This window comes from Gymnoscopelus braueri (assembly GCF_963280865.1).
Source record: "Gymnoscopelus braueri genome assembly, chromosome: 15".
Classification (NCBI taxonomy): Eukaryota; Metazoa; Chordata; class Actinopteri; order Myctophiformes; family Myctophidae; genus Gymnoscopelus; species Gymnoscopelus braueri.
In genome coordinates this window covers 6,036,894-6,056,495 of record NC_137620.1, presented here as the reverse complement: position 1 = coordinate 6,056,495, position 19,602 = coordinate 6,036,894, and the positions used below count along the sequence as shown (strand labels likewise).

General features: G+C 41.1%; 1 protein-coding gene across 1 annotated transcript in view; it reads right to left on the bottom strand.

The window, feature by feature from the left end:
- Nucleotides 1–18,893, bottom strand: part of LOC308102207 (urea transporter 1) — a gene marked incomplete at both ends in the record, with an annotated part of 40,004 nt that extends 21,111 nt beyond the window's left edge. The window contains 5 exons of the mRNA XM_080451808.1: nucleotides 2,811–2,958; nucleotides 13,485–13,674; nucleotides 14,503–14,631; nucleotides 16,020–16,209; nucleotides 18,764–18,893. Coding sequence (XP_080307934.1) covers nucleotides 2,811–2,958; nucleotides 13,485–13,674; nucleotides 14,503–14,631; nucleotides 16,020–16,209; nucleotides 18,764–18,893 — 787 coding nt within the window. The remainder of the gene's footprint in view (nucleotides 1–2,810; nucleotides 2,959–13,484; nucleotides 13,675–14,502; nucleotides 14,632–16,019; nucleotides 16,210–18,763) is intronic.
- Nucleotides 18,894–19,602: the final 709 nt, after the last annotated feature.

Below are 19,602 nucleotides of genomic sequence, written 5' to 3'. Positions count from 1 at the left end.
GCTCCTCGATCTGTGGACTTTGACCATATCGTCAACTTTGACATTTATGTCCCTGTTTAGTTTTTCCTGATTTACATTTACTTGTTTAGTTCTGTAGCTCTGTGTAGTATGTTCTGTGAATAGGTCTGAGTTCTATTAGTCTGTTAATTTCCCAGGTGTTTCCTGTATATCTTATTTTGTACTAATGTTTTAGTTTGCCCTGGTTTGCTATTAGCCTGTTTGCCCCAGCCCTCCCTGTGTTGATTGTCAGTTGATTCACCTGTGTCCTGTTAGTCCCTGCTGTGTCTATTTAAATTCCCCTGTGTTCATATAATCGTCCGCCAGTTTATCATGTGTAGGTGTGAGTTGTGTTTGCTTTAAATAATTTGTAAAAGGGATTACAGTTCTTGTTTAGGTTTTGGTCTGCCCTGTTGATTTGGAAAACTTAAGTTTAATAAACCTTATTATTTGAACCTAGTCTGCTTGACCTGCATGTGAGTCCCACTACAGTTCTACTCCACACTCATACCCTGACAGGTTCCTCAATCAAAATCAACCAATGTCAGGGCCAAGAGAATATACGAGTTGGCAGCTACTTGCCTCAGCCTGTGTTCACTCATGGCCAGCTCTACACCGCCTTCTCCAGGGGAAAGATATTTCAAACAAATCAAAAAGAAATTGGCCAAAGACCGAACAAGTTCTCTGAGAAGAAAATTGTTTCAAACTGTAATTGACGTGGCTCCACTCTCAGTTCTAAATCTTTTGCAAATATTTGTCTAGAGTCTAGACATTTTCACTAATTCTGGCTATGCACTCAATGTACCCTATCTCTCTTCACTAATCAACTGCCATATGCCATCTGGTTGTGTTTGTGGTCCCTTGGAGAGGGATTATACATTTCGATGTTTTTACCGCCTAACCTCCTCAGAAAACTTTTCTTCAAAACTGTCCATGGTACGTTGCCTGCATATTGAATTTCTGTCACATCACACATAATGTTTGCCTTGGCGTCTCTGCAGTGATGTTTGGCTATTTAGGAAAGATTGGATGTGCAAGAACCGCCAAAATGTACTTTCGGCAAGGCACTGCATAATGCTTTTGTCAGTTTTCTGGCACAAGGAGTGTGCTGCAGCCAGTACAAAGTGTGAAGGACAAAAAGAGTGTGCAGCTATTGTTCACTATCTGAATGACCAGCCTGATCTCCAGAGATATACGTAACATTGCACGGATCCAGTGCACTTCATTCCGTGGATAGTCGCCTAGAAACCCCGAAATTGCGTGCATATGTACGGCGAGTCCCACGGTGGGCGTAACCAGTCGCAACCCGGAAAAACCCGGAAGCAGAGCAGTCCCCACAACAAAATTTACGATTCTGTGCCTATCGGTACATAACTCAAACGGCGCTGAGTAGGCACAGGCGAACGTCACACCGTTCAGGACGGCAACTCGGTCGCCTTAGCTCCCTCGGTGGTCCTTCACGGGGTGACAGTTCGCCTGTGACTGCGCGCCTCCGAAATGGTTTTGTCACAAAGGGAGCGCCGTACATATGCACGCAATTTCAGGGTTTCGAGGCGACTATCCACGGAATGAAGTGCACTGGATCCGTGCAATGTTACGTATATCTCTGGAGATCGGGTTGGAATGACATGTTCCCCCGTAGCTTCCTCTATCTGCCAGTGTGTTTCGTTTAGTACATTGGACATTCAGTGTTTGTTTTTTTCTTTTTCTGTCAACAAACTCCATGTTTTATGTCTTTATACGATACGATACGATAATACTTTATTGTCAGTTTGCACTGAAATTTGTCTTGCGACCCAACAGCCATGTAGCTGTTGGGTTATGTACTGAAATAAAGACCTGTGAATAAAAACAGATAACGTGGAGGGTAGGCCTAGCTGTCACAATTATTACATGATCGTCTAATCGCTAATTCTTTTTTGCATAATCGTCTTAAACGTCAAAGTCGTTTCCATAATCTTTTTTTTTTTTTATATAAAAAAAGCTGAAATAGCAGATCGACAAGCTTACAGCACGCCACTTCGTGACGTGTTGTAAGCTTGTAGATCAGCTATTTCTACTGTGAATTATTAAATGTCAGTCATTTCTTAGTAAATTCAAGTTATTTGTCACATCTGCCCTGTGCAATATTTTTGATTAAGAAGCCTAAAAGCCGAAAGGTTAAATTGTATTCACATGCTCCAGTTTTCAACGACAGAAACACAATTAAATCGTTAATCGCAATTATGTGTATGACAATAAATCGACAACTTAAATGTTGTAATTGTGACAGCCCTAGTGGAGGAAACACAGATAGAAAGGACATGATTTTGGTGATTATCCATTTGGCTTTTTTAACCCATTAGAACGGGGAAAAGCATCTGTGTCATTTTAGATTTGAGCTGTATACCTGTATATAAACTTTGCTACAGTATATACCTGTGTGTATATATAGCAACGTTTTTCAGAAAACTCTTAGGATTTAGAACAGTGGTTCTCAGAAATAGCTGATATACAAGCTCACGCGCTGCATACTGGTAGGCTACATCTACAAATTGTTGAACATTTACGAAAGATCTTGAAAGTGTTTGAATAATGTTGACATTATTAACACAAATCTTCTCTTCTCGGGAGGTCCTAACACCAAAAAAATCAGATGGGGGTCCACGGCCAAATACATATCATTTTGGGGGTTCATGGCACCAAAAAGTTTGAGAACTACTGATTTAGAAGGCATTTGCAGAATCAACCTCAGGTCTTACTGGGTTAATTTACTGCTTGTATTTTTAACCTGTCAATAAAATATTCAATCAATCGGACGGACGGACACTCACCGGTCAGTGTTCCGATGGCCGAGCCCAGCAGAGCGTGTATTGCCAGCAGCGGTGAGTAGATCAGAACGGAAGCCAGGATGAGGAGAGACGGCCCCAGGGCCCCGCAGGCATAGATCTGACCCACACCCAGAGGGATACCACGCAGCACCTACGGTAGAGGAGACAGGAGGTTTAGAGATCTGATCACCAGGCCCCGCGGGATACCATGCACCTACATCAAGGGTTCCCAAACCTTTCAGGCCGCGACCCCCCCCCAAAAAAAACATATTTGAACATTGGTATTGCTGTGTTAGCACAGTCTCTGCGGACACGTCCACATCAACATTTTGCTGCTTGTCCCTGTAGGAGTGAATGACAAAATGAATCCCTTTTTTGACGCTTTATTATTGGCTCTACAGGATGAAAGTAACATCACCTAGCGAGTTCGCTGTGTTTGATGCTCCCCGAAACACACACACACACACACACACACACACACACACACACTACACTCCTAACAGAGGGAGAGGAAGATGTGTTTCCATGGTGACGTGACGAGCACATCTGCCTGTTGCAGGTATTTACGTGTCATAAATGGCCCATGATTATATAACTGTGTGTGTGTGTGTGTGTGTGTGTGTGTGTGTGTGTGTTGTGTGTGTGTGTGTGTGTGTGTGTGTGTGTGTGTGTGTGTGTGTGTTGTGTGGTGTGTGTGTGTGTGTGTGTGTGTGTGGTGTGTGTGTGTGTGTGTGTGTGTGTGTGTGTGTGTGTGAGACACATTAGATTGACAACACTGATCTCTCCACAGAGGAATATTATGGGAAAAGACGAATGGAGAGATATATGAGAGGAATGGGTGAAATGAGGGAGAGCGAGGGGCAGGGAGCAGATGTTCCATTTAAAAGGTCCAGAGAGAGAGAGAGAGAGAGAGATTCATTTCCAGCTCTTTTGGACAACAAAAAATACATAAGTGCAAATTGAAAAAGGCATAATCACAAGAAAAAATAAGGTCCAAGGCACAAGTTCATATAACATGGTGAAGTGTCCAATAAGCTGGAAAAGGGGACAGGGAGAAGCATAATGCTTATCGAGCCCTAAAGTACAGTGTTTGCAGCACAATTCAAAGGAAAATAATAATATATGTATAAATATATGATATACCGTAAATATATACATAATTTATATGTTATATTTACATTAATTGATACAGCATGCCCTCCCACACATGACCTCACTCACACTCGCAACTCTCTCTCATGTGAGAGTCAAGACAGCAAAGAGCATCGGAGTGTGACCGTGGAACGGGCGGCGCAGGTCTCGTTGAAAGTATGCTAATAATTACAATCATTTCATAATATATATTATCATCATAATAGTATACTAATACCAGTATAGTATTATCTGTAGTGACTATTTTAAGTGGTATAGTCTATTAATTGTAATGTATTTATGTATTATTATTATTAGGTTAATACAATAATATATAATGGTAATAGAATAATAATACATAATTATATAGTGATAAGGATACAATACAGTGTATAATAAATCATTTTACTCTACTAGGGTATCTTCCAGTTTATAAATATCAAAGAATATTTTTTTTACTTTCCTTTTGAATAGGTTGATGTTGTTTTTTTTGTTTGTCATCTGTTTTGTATGTTGTTTGGGAGTGTTTTATTTTTTGCTCAGTACATGACTTGGGCTGTTTTGAATTTGATTAGATCAGGGAACTTTAGGATGTGGGAATTACAGAAGAGAATGTTTGTGTGATCACGGTACCCGGTGTTATGTATGATTCTTACGGCCCTTTTTTTGTCCAGCAGATCTTGTGGTCCAAGACAACACCTAAAAATGAGTTTTCGATTTGAAGCTTGGGGTTTGTGGTGATTTCACGGTTACCAAGGATCATGAACTTAGTTTTTTGATAGATTTAGAGATTATGTTTATCGAACCACTGTTTGTATTTGTTTAGTTCAGTTGTCATGGATTGCAAAAGCTGCTGGATATCCTCCCCTAGTGCAAAATATATTTGTGTCATCTGCAAAGAGTACACATTTTGTAAGGTTTGATACTGTACACAGATCATTGATGTAAAGGATGAATAATTTGGGGACCAAAATTTGATCCCTGTGGTACCCCACACTTGATGTATTGATGACTAGATTTGAATTCTCCCAATTGTACATACTGTTGTCGGGTTTTCAATGTAGCTCCCCAGCCATTTCGATGCAACACCTCTGATGCCATATCTCTCTAGTTTGGTTATTAATATGTTGTGATATATAGTGTCAAAGGCTTTTTTAAGGTCAATAAATACTCCAACTGTGAACTGTTTCTTTTTGTATGTAATCTGTTATGTCTTCTGAAAGGTCAATTAGTGCAAGTGATGGTGATCGGTTGGCTCGGAAGCCATACTGGGTTTTCGGACAACAGTTTGTGTTTTGTAATGAAATCATCCAGTCTAACCAAAAATATATTTTCAAATATTTTTGAGAGTTGGTAGCAGGGAAATGGGTCTGTAGTTTGTGAATTGCTGTTTATTTCCAGATTCGAAAATTGGAATTATCTTTGCTACTTTCATTGCATTTTGAAAGGTGCCAGTGTTTATCGATAAGTTATAAATATAAGTGAAAGGTTTGACTATGCTATCCATTATTTTTTTGACCAGTGACATGCTGATGTCGTTACAGTCGGTCGATACCTTGTTTTTGCATTTTGTCACCATTTCCATGACTTCCTGCTCCTCCACATCTTTCAATTATTGAAACTTGGTTACTATAGCCTAGGTCTAGATGTCGTCCACTGTTATCGGGACGTACGTACAGGGTTGGGAGAGAGAGAGAGACGTACGTACAGGGTGAGAGAGAGAGAGAGATGGAGAGGAGAGAGAGAGAGAGAGAGAGAGAGAGAGAGAGAGATGATGAGAGAGAGAGAGAGAGAGAGAGAGAGAGAGAGAGAGAGAGTGAGAGAGAGAGAGAGAGAGAGAGAGAGAGAGAGAGATGAGAGATAGAGAGAAGATGAGAGACGTATGTACAGGTTAGAGAGAGAGAGATGAGAGAGACGTACGTACGTACGTCTGGTTAGAGAGAGAGACGTACGTACAGGGTTAGAGAGAGAGAGAGAGAGAGAGAGAGAGAGAGAGAGACGTACGTACAGGGTTAGAAAACAATTAGCCCAGAATAGATTAGAGGGAAAATAACAGAATAAATGAAGCTGGGAGAGTTTTGTGTGTGGGTACGTGCGTGTGTGTTGCACTGTAGAGTTTTTTGAAGTGAACTGACGGGGGAGCTACACACATCCGTCAGGGGGAGAATTAAAGATGGAGTTTGATTCCACAGGAGGGAGGAGGCAAAACAAAAAGAAAGAAACAAAGAATGGAATATTAAAAAGACAGCTGAGATCAGAGAGAGAGAGAGAGAGAGAGCGAGAGAGCGAGAGCTCAGCCGAATGCTTGTGGGAAAATCAATCTCTATACAGTGGTAGTGTGTGAGGAGCATTATTAACCCATTGAATCCGGGAGCGCATGTCTGTCATTTTAGATTTCTTTGGCTATTCAAAAATAGCAGATATACAAGCTCACAGCGCGGCACATGAGCTTGTAGATCTGCTATTTTTTAAAATGTGTGAAAAATTGTTCGCTTTACAAAAAATACACTCAAAGATGTGCACAACTTTTCACGTTTTTTCAAAAATAGCAGATCTACGAGCTTGTAGATCTGCTATTTTTGAGTAGCCAAAGACATCTAAAATGATAGAGATGTGTTCCCGGGTTGAATGGGTTAACAGTATTGTGGCATGTGTTGTCTGCTAATGAGGTATCCATCATCAAGGGCCCCCAGCAGTCCTGCAGGTATATGCACTAAACCCAGACAGATCTGGTTTGGCTCCGTTCACTGAGAGTCGCTGCACAACGCGGTCCCGTTCCAAAATGCAAGCTAGAATTAGCCAGCACCTGCCTGCTAAACACATATGCTCTCCATGCATGGCTCATGGATAATGGATGGAGTACCATATCTCAGAATAAGGATCTTTTTCTGACTACGAAGCTGTAACCCAGAAACTTCCATAAACCTGAAACTTTCCTGAACCCGTTTTGTTTTGTTTACCTTTGCATCATAACCAGATCAGAACCCCTGAATGGTGATGGTTCTTTTTGTATTATTATTTAAAAAGCAAAAATAGCAGATCCACAAGATCAGATCACAACGTGTTGCGTTGGGACGCGTTGAAGATCTGCTATTTTCGAAAGGGTTCATTCGCAGAGAGTTCTTTGGCACGGCCCAGTTCCAAAATGCAAGCTAGAATTAGCCAGCACCTGCCTGCTACACTCTAAGTACACATCCATGCCCCATGCATGGAGCAGGGATAATGGATGGAGTCCCACATCTCACATAATTCCCAGGAACCTTCATCACAAAGTGCACTGTCATTAGCCGACAGCCGTAGTAGAACACTGCTAGAACTGTGTTCTAAATAGTTTAATACTAGGATCTTCAACAGGAGGTCCTCAGAGTTAATACAGGGGGATCCGCCTTTTGTGTGATATATGTGATATATATATACTAGAGGTCCGCCGCTAGCCGCGCACGGGGCTCTAGCGAGGGCGCGCTTATTTTGGGGTACCAAAATGGTAGGATAAAAATTTCCCCCAAAAAAAGTTGTAAAAAACATTTTAATAAAAAAAAAGAAAATACATGAGGGACCCCCTGGGAGTGTTGGGACCCCCGTGAAACATCACGGACCCCTTCGGCTGGGTATTTTTTTTTCATGAAGGTGGTTGCTTGTTTCTGGCGCACATCTGGCAACACTGACCGGTCTGCTTGTCTTTTGCCAACGTGGCAACCCAGATGCCGAGTCATGTGTTGTTGTGGGGAGATTACAAAAGCGGTGTTGTTGTGGCGATGCAGAGATTTCAATGGCCGCCGCTTCATGTTGCTTCGGCTGTGGCCGTCGGCGTTTGGTTGTGCACACGGTAAACGGTGCGAAAGTGTTTCCCCGTCCGGTGTGGTCGTAATGTGGTGAGTAGAATTAATTATGTTGCAAGGTGGAAAATATGTAGTGAGCAATGAGAAGTACCCTACGCCCCCCGTAAATTCAGCGCGCACGTTGTGGCTAGCGTAGTGGTGACATGTGATATGTAGTTGTTGTGTTTAGTCGAAATCAATGCTGTGGGTATGGCGTCAGCGGCGAGAGGTCCAAATGAATGGAGTGGGTGTGGCGTCAGCGCGAGAGGTAACAATTCCATTATATAAGTAGATATATATACAGTATATATATTTTACATGAACCACTTGAACCCTAGCATCCCTATTCTGAGGGGAACTTTAGCCAACAATAGCAGATCTACAAGCTTGTAGATCGGCTATTTTTGGCAAAGAGGTATAGGTGTAGAGGGGAAAAGAGCAGACCAAGTAAAAAAAACGAGTTTAATCTGAAACACAATTTTATACAACATATAAGGGGTCCCTGCTTCATCTCTCTCTCAGCTAGGGGGTCCTTGGCCTGGAAAACGTTGAAGACCCCTGGTTTGATAGCATAATCTACAGTACAAGCTCACAATGCGTTGCAGCATTGTGACCTTGCATATAAGCTATTTTTTCCATTTGTCGTACAATGAAGTCTATAGGGCTTAGGTGGTTAATTAACACAGGACCAGCATGATGCCTAATAAGGGGGCTGTGCTGGAATTATATTTAAAAAACAGGTCATTTTCCCCTTTTTTGTATTTTTTTAGTTATTTTAGAGAAAGGAAATGTAGAGAGAGGGTAGGGAATGATATTCAGCAATCATCTGAACAGCAATCGGGAATTGAACCGGGTATACTCGCTGATCAGGGCATTACGTGCCATGTGGTGCACTCTGAACAGGTCGCCTGTCAGAGTTCCCTACCGACCATAGCTTTCATCCGTCTAACTTCATGTCCAGTAATTTGACATAGTCATCACATCTTCATCAGTGGAACAGTAGGTTGTGATGTACTGTAGCTATTCCTGATGTTTTCACATGAGCCACAGAACAGTACTGATTTTATCAGACCATATAATATCAGTTATGGCCCCAAAAATCCAGTATTGGTGGGGCTCTAAAAAGAACACTTACACAGGATATTATTGCAAACCAGCCAACAGTAGCAATTTCCAGGGAGCTTGATTGCCCAAAAATCGGGAGAAATTCAGGTTAAATTTCAGTCTCCTTGAGTCTCCTGTGTGTTGGAGTGTTGGCTGGTATTATTGTGTAACTTATGTATTAAAAGCTTTTCACTAGGCTACTGTTTAATGACATAATTAACACAATAACTAAAGGGAACTCATTATGTATATTTCCAGTATCCACTCACTCACAGTTGCCATGACATTGTATGTCATGCAACTACAATAATGATTCCACATTTTAAAGGGATATGAGTGGTCTATTGTGTATTGCTTGTGTTGCACTGTCTCTTGTGCCATTTAATCTTCACTCTGTGTTTCATTAGGAGCTAGCTATTCATATATTACTATTATGTCTCTGCACTATTATCTTCCAGGCACACTGCTGCATATTTAGTGTAGTTGGTGAATAAAGCATTTTAACATATAAAATACTGATTGATTACATAAAGGTCTCTGAACAACAGCACGGTGATTAAAATACAGCCATTTTTCAGGCACAAAAGGCCATCTGCCAGGCAGAGATGTAAACAAGACCATCACAGCTGATGTTGAGCGATGGTTGCGGCGACAAACTCGCATCAGAGTTCAAGATAACAGCATTCAACGAATGCTCCAGAGAATCCATACTATTATTTAGTATAGTTGTTTATACCGGTGGTTCTCAAACCTTTTCGTGCCGAGGACCCCGAATTGATATGTATGTGGCTGCGGACCCCCACCTAAAAATATGTTGTGGCCAGGGACCCCCAGAAGCAAAGACTTGTGTTAAAAATGTTCGCCTTTAAAAAAAAATATGGATTTAAAGATTTGCACACAATTTCAAGATTTTTCCAAAATAGCGGATCTACAAGCTCGTAGCGCGGCACTCGGTGCCGCGCTATGAGCTTGTAGATCTGCTATTTTTGAATAGCCAAAGTATAACATATGGATAAAGGGGTTAAAATGATTGCGACGCTTTAATAACTAATTTTGCTTGGGACCCCCAGGTATCCCCCCAAGGACCCCTGGGGGTCCCCGGACCCCACTTTGAGAACCGACGGTACAACCTACTTTGACTAGAAAGAAGGTGTGTGCACATCACAGATTATAGATTGACGTACATGTGCACATGCTATTTTGTAATGATCTTCAAATGCTATAGCTACACTTCTTTGCACAGGGGGAAAGTCTATGATGTAATACTTTGCAGTTGGCTGCAAACCGGTCAACTGGAGTTGTACAAATGGAGAGTTTCAGAATCGGTTCCGTGCGTAACTGTAGTCCCAGGTTTTCAGAAAGTGGCGTACCCGTTTCCTGCCCGGTTCATTGATTTTTCTATGGCTTGGTTTGATTGGGTTGCAGGTTTAAACCTGACACACTATTATGACCCATCCATGCATGCGTTTCCAGTTCTAATTGATACAGCACTCTATGGTGTTCAGACTAGAGCACTCTGAAATCTGAGCCGATTATTCACAGAGTTTATTTCTAACGGCACCATGAATCGTCCAATTCTGTATCTATATCATTGTCTACCTCAGTGGTTCTCAAATGTTTCTGATTGATTGATTGATTGAATACTTAGTCAAAAATGTAAGCGGCACTTAACACATTTAGTGCCAAACACGAGAATTCTCGTGTTTGTAAATACACACATCGACCGGGTCCTCGTCGAGGCGTCTACAGCTCTAAACATATCAGCGTAAGCGGTATGATCGGTGGCACTGGATGTACCCTGTTTAATCATTTATCTTAGGTTTTGGGGACAATTGATGGGCTAATATCACATAATATCACATATGGCCTTAATGAGTCACATGCTGGCTATGAGGGTGATCACTCCTCCCCCTCGCTCTGCTAGCCCCTGTGTTATATGTTTTGATGTACAGTTTTTTGATGTCCTTACATACGTCCTTCTCATACATACGTTATATGTATGAGAAAACACAGAATAATCATCCATGCGATATGTGTTTGCCAAGATCGGTCCATGTCTCTCCCCTTCCCTCCTCACATTCGTCCTCATATTATATGTTTATTATGTGTATGCCAACTAGCTGGAAATGTACTACTATGCTTAAGTCTAACAAGACTACTGGTGATCAGATCTTAACATTCCTGAATAACTATGCAAATGACTAATTAAAATATCAATGTCTACACATGGAATATAAAAGGGTGCAACCATCCCATAAAAAGAAAAAACATAGTTAATTTCTTAAAGAAAGAAAAGGTCTCAATTGGGTTACTACAAGAAACTCATCTAAATGACTTAGAACAAGTTAAAGAAGGATTGGGTTGGACAGGAATTCCATGCATCCTATAATAGTAGAAGTAGAGGGGTTTCCATACTAATTCACAAGAACCTTCCACTAAATGTGTATTATGAGTCTGACCCAGAAGGTTGCTATGTATTTTTACATGGCTTCCTATATGGTGAAAGGATAACAATCTTTAATGTATATGCAGCACCTAATGCTCCCCTGTCATTTTTCACAAATATGACTCATTTACTATATAAAATATAGCTGTCCAATAACAATTCTTGGTGGAGATTGGAACTGTATGCTTTCGTTTCCACCAGTTTTAAGCAGAACTGTACACTGTAATCAAGGGTATGTCATCAACGGAAGGCAATGAAGCCTACACCCTACCGATAGGTAGCTCAACATTGTTTTTTACCTCGCAGGAAATTCAATCGTCAGTGGCAGTTAGGATGATGTAGAGAGCCCACCACTGCCACTAACTGGAGTTATGGCTGTTTAATGGGATGTATTCTAATGAGTGTTGTCTCTCCTCCTGTAGGCAACCTCCGGAGATTCATTCTAAGCAGGGAAAAGGACTCAGTGTTTGAAACGCCCCATTGGGGAAGAAGATTTCCATTACAAGATTTCCATTACACCGTGCCTGCGCTAATCAGCATTGTTAGGAATGCTTGGCAACAGTTTGTGTTGGGTGTGACATCAGACCAGAGCTCAGGTCAGCCTATATAAGATGTGAAGTAGTCTTTAGACATTGAATTTGTCTGCACATATCCAAGGCAGGAATTGTATTTGTGTAGAATCTACTGTGACAGTCTGAGTGAGAGAGAGAGAGAGACAGCGAATAAATAGAAAGATAACTAGAGACGTAGAGTCTGAGGGTGAAAGAGAGTGAGAGAGAATAAGGACCTATCTTCCGGCCACAAGAGAACCTTCATCTCTGTCCACATCATTCCATGGATAGCAGCAGCCGTGACCATGAAGGAGCGGAGGTTCAAATGTCCAGCCCTGTAGTCAGCCAGAAAGGAGATGACACGGATGAACCAGGATGTTACCAGGACTTTAACCCAGCCAGGAGAAGAAAGCATGCATCTGATGACTTACACAGGAAAGACAAACTCACATGTAAACAGTGTGATAAGAGTTTCCATAACGTAAGTAATCTGAAGAAACATCTGCGTGTCCACAGTGGAGAAAGACCATACCACTGTAAACAGTGTGATAAGAGTTTCAGTCAGTTAGGACATCTGAAGCCACACCTGAGTACCCACTCTGGTGAAAAACCCTTCCACTGTAAACAGTGTAGCCAAAGTTTCAGCCAGTTGAGTAATCTGAACACACACATCCGTCTCCACAGTGGAGAAAAGCCTTTCCACTGTGAACAGTGTGATACGAGTTTCAGTCAGTTTGGACATCTGAAGAGACACCTGCGTAACCACTCTGGTGAAAAACCCTTCCTCTGTAAACAGTGTGACAAGAGTTTCAGTGACTTAGGTACTCTGACGACACACCTGCGTACCCACTCTGGTGAAAGACCCTTCCTCTGTAAACAATGTTACAAGAGTTTCAGTCAATTAAATAGTCTTAAGAGACACCAGACTGTCCACAATGGAGAAAACAACACTCTACTGTAAAAAAAAGTGTGACAAGAGTTTTGGAGCTGTGGTCCTTTCTAGTGAACCGGCCCACGTTTCCACCAGTTTTAAGCAGAACCACTGTAATCAGGGTACATCATTAAAAAAAACTCTGGCACTTGATGTGTTAATACAGTCAGACATTAAGGCTAAAAGGATAACCCCAAAAAGTCCTGGGGAGGTTTCTATTGTGTAATGTATTCAATGCATCCACATAGCATGAAAATATACACAATCATGTCAAGGACCCTCAAATGTATTTGGCGTGGACCACCATTTGAAAATATTTTGCAGCACCCCCCCATACAAGTTCTTTTTTTGTTCAATTTTTTTTTCAAAAATGTTCAATAACGTTTTTGAATAGCAGATCTACAAGCTCACAACATGCCACGATGCAACGTGCTGTGAGCTTGTAGATCGGCTATTTTCAAATGGCCGATGTATATTTAAAGTGGTTAAACGGATTTTGTTCCGCTGGGGACCCCCTGGAACCCTCCGGACCCCACTTTGAAAAACGACCTAGTCACCTGTTTTCCACTTCCTGTCGGATTTCATTGGATATCATTAGTCATCTGACCAGTTTCATTGGATTTCATTGGATCAAATCGACAGGAAGTGGAAAACACACAGGAAGTGGAAAGCCTAGGAAACAGGTGAATACCTCACCTGTACTGCGTCAAGCTGGGTGGCGTTGAGTTCCACTGCCCCCGGTGGAGTGGCGAGGTGATGCGGGTAGTAGGGGTTGTGTGGCCCGGTACAGAGGTGGTACAGAGTGATGACGATGTTGAAGGGGTACACAGCCACCGGCAGGTCCCAGCGGTCCAACACTGGGGCCAGACCACTGAACAGAAACGTGCTGGATGGAAATAAAAAGAGAAAGAGATGAAGAGAGAGTGGGGAGTTTTTTATGTAAACTATAGCTCTGGTCCATAGAGTAAGAAGGAGTTTTCCTTAACGCTATATGTCACTTTCGATCCGTTGCCTGAACAACCGCGGTAGCGCAGCAGCTGCAGCCTCTCGTCTGTAGTAAAACATTAAAATACGCTTTTGCTACTCACCAAAACAAAGACGGTTTTAAGATGTTGAAAGCCTATACTTTCCTTAGTGGGAATATTCGGAGCCTCCCACCTCACGTCTAAAATACACTTTTTGTCCAAAAAAGAAAATATTTCACCGGAAGGAAAAAATCTGGTCAATGGAATTTTTCTATTGTCAAGATCTGTAGGGGGCGCAGAGTAACTCAAACATGTTTTCCTTCCGGTGAAATATTTTCTTTCCTGACCAAAAAGTGTACTTTAGACGAGAGTGGTCCCACTAAGGAAAGTAGGCTTTCAAATTATCTTAAAAGTGTCTTTGTTTTGGTGAGTAGCGAAAGTGTATTTTTGTTATGTAAACTATAGGGGCCAGTTTATCGAACTAATCGATTTAAACTATTATAAAACGTAATCATGGCGTGTCATTACAGGCAATCTTTTTTAAGGCACTCAGTGCCGCGCTATACGCTTGTAGATCTGCTATTTTTTTGAATAGCCAAAGTACAAAAGGTTTAAGTGGTTAAAATGATTGCGACGCCATATTAACACATTTTGGTGGGGACCCCCTGGAACCACCCCTCCAAGGACCCCTGGGGGTCCCCAGACCCCACTTAGAGAACCAATGCTTTAGTGTGGTGGGTGTCACTCACCATGCGGCGGAGCCCACGCAGGCGGGCAGCAGCAGCCACCAGTACCAGTCCCCAGCCGAGCTGAACACGCCCATCAGCAGGGACACCAGCATGCCATTAAAACCATGGAGGCCTGCAGTCACCTCAGCACTACACACACACACACACACACACACACACACACACACACACACACACACACACACACACACACACACACACACACACACACACACACACACACACACACACACACACACACAATATTTGATTATAATTTCTATTGGAGAACATTTAACAAGCAAATAAATCAAAATAAACACAAAAAAATATATGAATATAACATTAAACTTGGTAAGTGGTTTGCTTCATTGTATAATTACATTAAATATAAAATACACTAATATTGTATGTACTGTAGTGTGTGTGAGCTTGAAGGTCGACTATTTTAACCCAGGAAAGCATCTGTCATTTATTTAGATTGTAACCACTTTAACCATTAACATATACTTTGGCAATTATTATTTTTAATTATGAAAATGTGTGCAAATCTTTGAATATACTGTATATGTTCTAAAGCGAACATTTGTAACTAAAATCTTTGCTTCTACTAATGTCTTCTAAATCCTTTTTTGAAAAACCTTGCTCAAAATTTTTCATGTCAAGGACCCCCAAAATGTATTTGGCCGTGGACCCCCATCTCAAAGTATGTTATTCCAGGGACCCCTAGAAGCAAAGATTTGAGTTCAAGATGTTTGCTTTAAAAATACATATATATTCAAAGATTTGCAAAAATGTTCATGATTTTTCAAAAGTAGCAGATCTACAAGCTCATGCCGCGCTATGAGCTTGTAGATCTACTATTTTTGAATAGCCAAAGTATAAAATAATTGTTTAAGTGGTTACACAGATGCGTTCCCGGTTTTAATGGGTTAACACATTGACAATAGGGACACATTGGCTGCCAAATGCCAAAAAAGTCAAATAACGTCCGATATATCGGTCGGGCTCTTAACACATCGGGTGCCAAACACGGTCTGAACCGTGTTTGCGCAGAGTAGCGGTCCGGTGCCGAACACGGTCCAGACCGTGAAATATGTGTTTTTGTTTTTTTCGTTTTTCTCCACACGGGCGGGGCTAGAGCAGCTCTGGGAGTACCCATTGTGATCCTGAGAAGGATCGGCCAGATAGATCACCGGAAACAAAAACATGGCTCCCATCCACTTCCTGTCTATTTCCTTCTTTAAAACGCCTATATCTCCGAATCTGTTTCCGGTGGGGAAAACCGGTCATGCGCGATGCGCGATCCCCCCCCATTGTAACTCGCGAGTGAAATGTTATCGTTCCAGGCTGTAGCCAGGGTCATCGCGCTACATGAGTGGATGCTTTTTTTTACATGGATTTGCTCCTCGTGGAGTTTAGAGCTTTAAACATGAAAGCGCAGTCAATGGGGAGAATGCTGGCACCCAACGTAAGTTGTTATGAAAAAATGCTGGCACCCAATGTGTTAAGTGTTATGTGTGTTTAGATGGTTCCACCTGTCTTGTCCAATGATAAGAGCTGTCAAGGTGGAGGCCAGCACGCCTACAGTTCCCAGCAGGCCCTGCCAGGGGGAAGCCCAGTAAATCGCAGCCAGGGCGAGGGCACCGCTCACTGGGTTGTTGGCTAGGATCACCCTGGCCACCCCTCGCAGGCTCCACACCACCAGCTGCAGCACAAAGGGCTTGTCTGGAAAGGACAAAAGGAAGCAAAATATTGTCTCAGACCCCCATAATACGAGTTCATTCATACATTAGTTGCCAGTAGTGGAAAGTAATTATGTACATTTACTTAAGTACTGTACTTAAAGGACGGCTTCACCAATTTTCAACCTATATATAATTGGTCCTCAGTATTGCTCATGATAAAATGGTGGGGGGAAAACATCTACTCGGTCTGTGTCTCATAGGAGGGCTGTGGACACTTAAGAAACCCGCCTACCAGTGACGTTGTTAGTCTTTTTTTTTTTTTTTTTTAAACTATATTTCACATTTTAGATTTTTATTTGTATTAACGTAAGAACAATGGCTTCTATTATAGCATGCTAACTTTCCAGGAATAGAAAGCCTGCAGTTTTGATGTCACTGGTAGATGGGTTTCTGAACTGTCCACAGCCCTCCTCTGAGACACAGAGTCAATAGACAAAAATGGTACCATATTATAATAAGCATTAGTGAGGACCAATTACATAAAGATAGGTTGAAAATGGGTGAAGTCATCCTTTAAGTACAAGTTTGAGGTATTTGTACTTTACTTGTACTTGAGTACTACATCTCAGATCCAAATATTGTACTTTTACTCCACTACGTTTATTTGAAAACTTTAGTTCTAGATTTTGATTATTATTATAAAACATAACCACTTCAGCCCTATATACATTTCGGCCATTTGAAAATAGCCGATCTACAAGCTCACAATGTGTCGCGATGTGACGCATTGTGAGCTTGTAGATCTGCTATTTTCAAAAGATTTGTATACATTTTACACATTTAAAAACTTATGAAATGGTACTTTCTGCATAATGAGTACTTTCTACTTTTGTTACTTCAAGTACATTTTGATTTCAATACTTTTGTACTTTTACCTAAGGTAAATCTGTGAGTGCTTTTTTTTCTCCACCACTGATTCACATCAGTTGCACAAATAACCAAAAGGTCAATCTGAAGGTCGTTCATCTCAAGTGGATGGCTGCCTAATGACCTTTATTGCTCCGTTTGCCTGGCATAAAGAAAAAGGTGAAAATGTATCAGTTATAAATGGAGGGGGGGGGATTATGCGCTTTTCCATGTCTGCATGCTGAAATTAAACATTTTGATTGATCTATTTTTAACGGTCCTAACTGTTTGATCAGTGTCAAATGTGCTTCAACATCTACAGTCGTTAGATCAGAGCTATATAAATAATTTATAGTAATCTTTTTTTTACAGACTTCAAACAAACTTGAGATGTACTTCCTCATCGCTTAAGCCCCACTTTCAAAAATGTTCGGAAATAGCAATTGTAGATCTGCTATTTTCACGGTTAAAAATAAATGAATAAATGTTTAAATCATGCTTGACACTTAGGCCTACTTTTAGCTACTATATAGCCTATTGCTGTGGACCTCAAAGTGGGGTCCAGAGACTCTCAGGGTTCCAAATGGACCCTTACAGATCTGTATCTCAGAGAGCGTACAAATGGAGGGTCCATTTGGTTCTATTTGTACGCTCTCAGAGTTGTACGCTCTCAGAGTCATGGGGGGGGGGGGGGGTCCTTGAAATAAATAAATAAAAAAGGTTTGAGAACCTCTGGCCTACTGAATTTTTTTTTTGGCTAACCAGATGTCTCCTACCCAGTGGTGGATAGTAACTAAGTACATTTACTTGATTCAGATGCAGATTCACTTTATTGTCACTTAGCATGCACTGTTTAGGTAGCCTGGCATTGGCCTGACTGATAACGTGGATTCACTCTCACGTTCCTCCCCGGTATCAGTCTGGACTGATTCCGGGGAGGAACGTGAGAGTGAATCCATGTTATCAGTCTGGCCAATGCCAGTTCACTGTTTAGGTACATATATGTGAAAACCTTACGCTCGGAAGCTCCAATACAATAAAATAAAATAAAAACATGATAAAAACAACCTAAAAACACTCAAACAATAAACACAGGGCAAGAATATCAGTCAAAGAAAGTGCATTTTGCAGAGTACAAAGAGTTATTGCACATTCACTTTTCACTGTCATTTAACAGTCCGATAGCCTGTGGGAAAAGAACTGTTCCACCCTTTTGGACTTTAGCAGGGGAAAAAGTATTTTATGGGGGTGGGTGGGGTCTTAAGTACTGTACTTAAGTACAAATTGGAGGTATTTTTTACCTTACTGGAGTATTTCCCATTTCCAATACTTTTGTACTCCACTACACCATATAGAGGCAAATATTGTACTTTTATTCCACTACAATTATATGAAAACTTTCCTGTAATTACTAGTTACTTTGTAGATTTTGATTATTATTACAAAACATAAAGTAACTACTCCAGCCCCTATGTATACTTTGGCTATTTGAAAATAGCAGATCTACAAGCTCACGGAAGTTGGAACTTGTAGATCTGCTATTTTCAAAAATATTTGTATACATTTTGAAAATGTGTAAAATGGGGCATTCTGCATAATGAGTACTTTTCGTATTTTTTTGGTACTTTAAGTACATTTTGTAACAGATCATTTCTACATTATAGTACTTTTTCCATCACTGCTCCTACCTTCCATGTACTGGTCCAGGTGTGTCATGTCTCCGCTCCAGTACAGCAGACCGCTAACAACACGCTGATGGAGTCTGGCGCCGCTCCTGCCAGCCTGCTGCTTGCCCTCCTCTTTGGTGTCCATCCACATGACTGCAACTTATGGAATATCTACTGCACAGTAGCTTGTAGATCTGCTATTTCCGGCAAGTGACACAGTCGGGCGACAGAGTATAAGTGAGGTAATACTCACGCCTATGTCCTTATATACCACGGCAACCAATGCAAAATACAAATTAGATCCGATCACTTAAGTTGCGAATCACAATGTGGATATTTAATCCAATCCGATCACTTGCTAATCACTATGTAGGATATTTAATCCAATCCGATCACTTGCTAATCACAATGTGGATATTTAATCCAATCCGATCACTTGCTAATCATTATGTAGGTTAATCCAATCCGATCACTTGCTAATCACTATGTAGGATATTTAATCCAATCCGATCACTTGCTAATCACTATGTAGGATATTTAATCCAATCTGATCACTTGCTAATCACTATGTAGGATATTTAATCCAATCTGATCACTTGCTAATCACTATGTAGGATATTTAATCCAATCCGATCACTTGCTAATCACTATGTAGGATATTTAATCCAATCCGATCACTTGCAAATCACAATGAATATAGTCAATCCAATCACTGTTACAAGTAAAAGTCCGGAATAAAAAAATGAACTTGAGTCAAAGTGCAAAAGTATTGGCATCAAAATAGACTTAAAGTTCCAAAAGTAAAAGAACTCATTATGCAGAATGCATACGAATCTTGAAAACAGCAGATCTATGGAAGT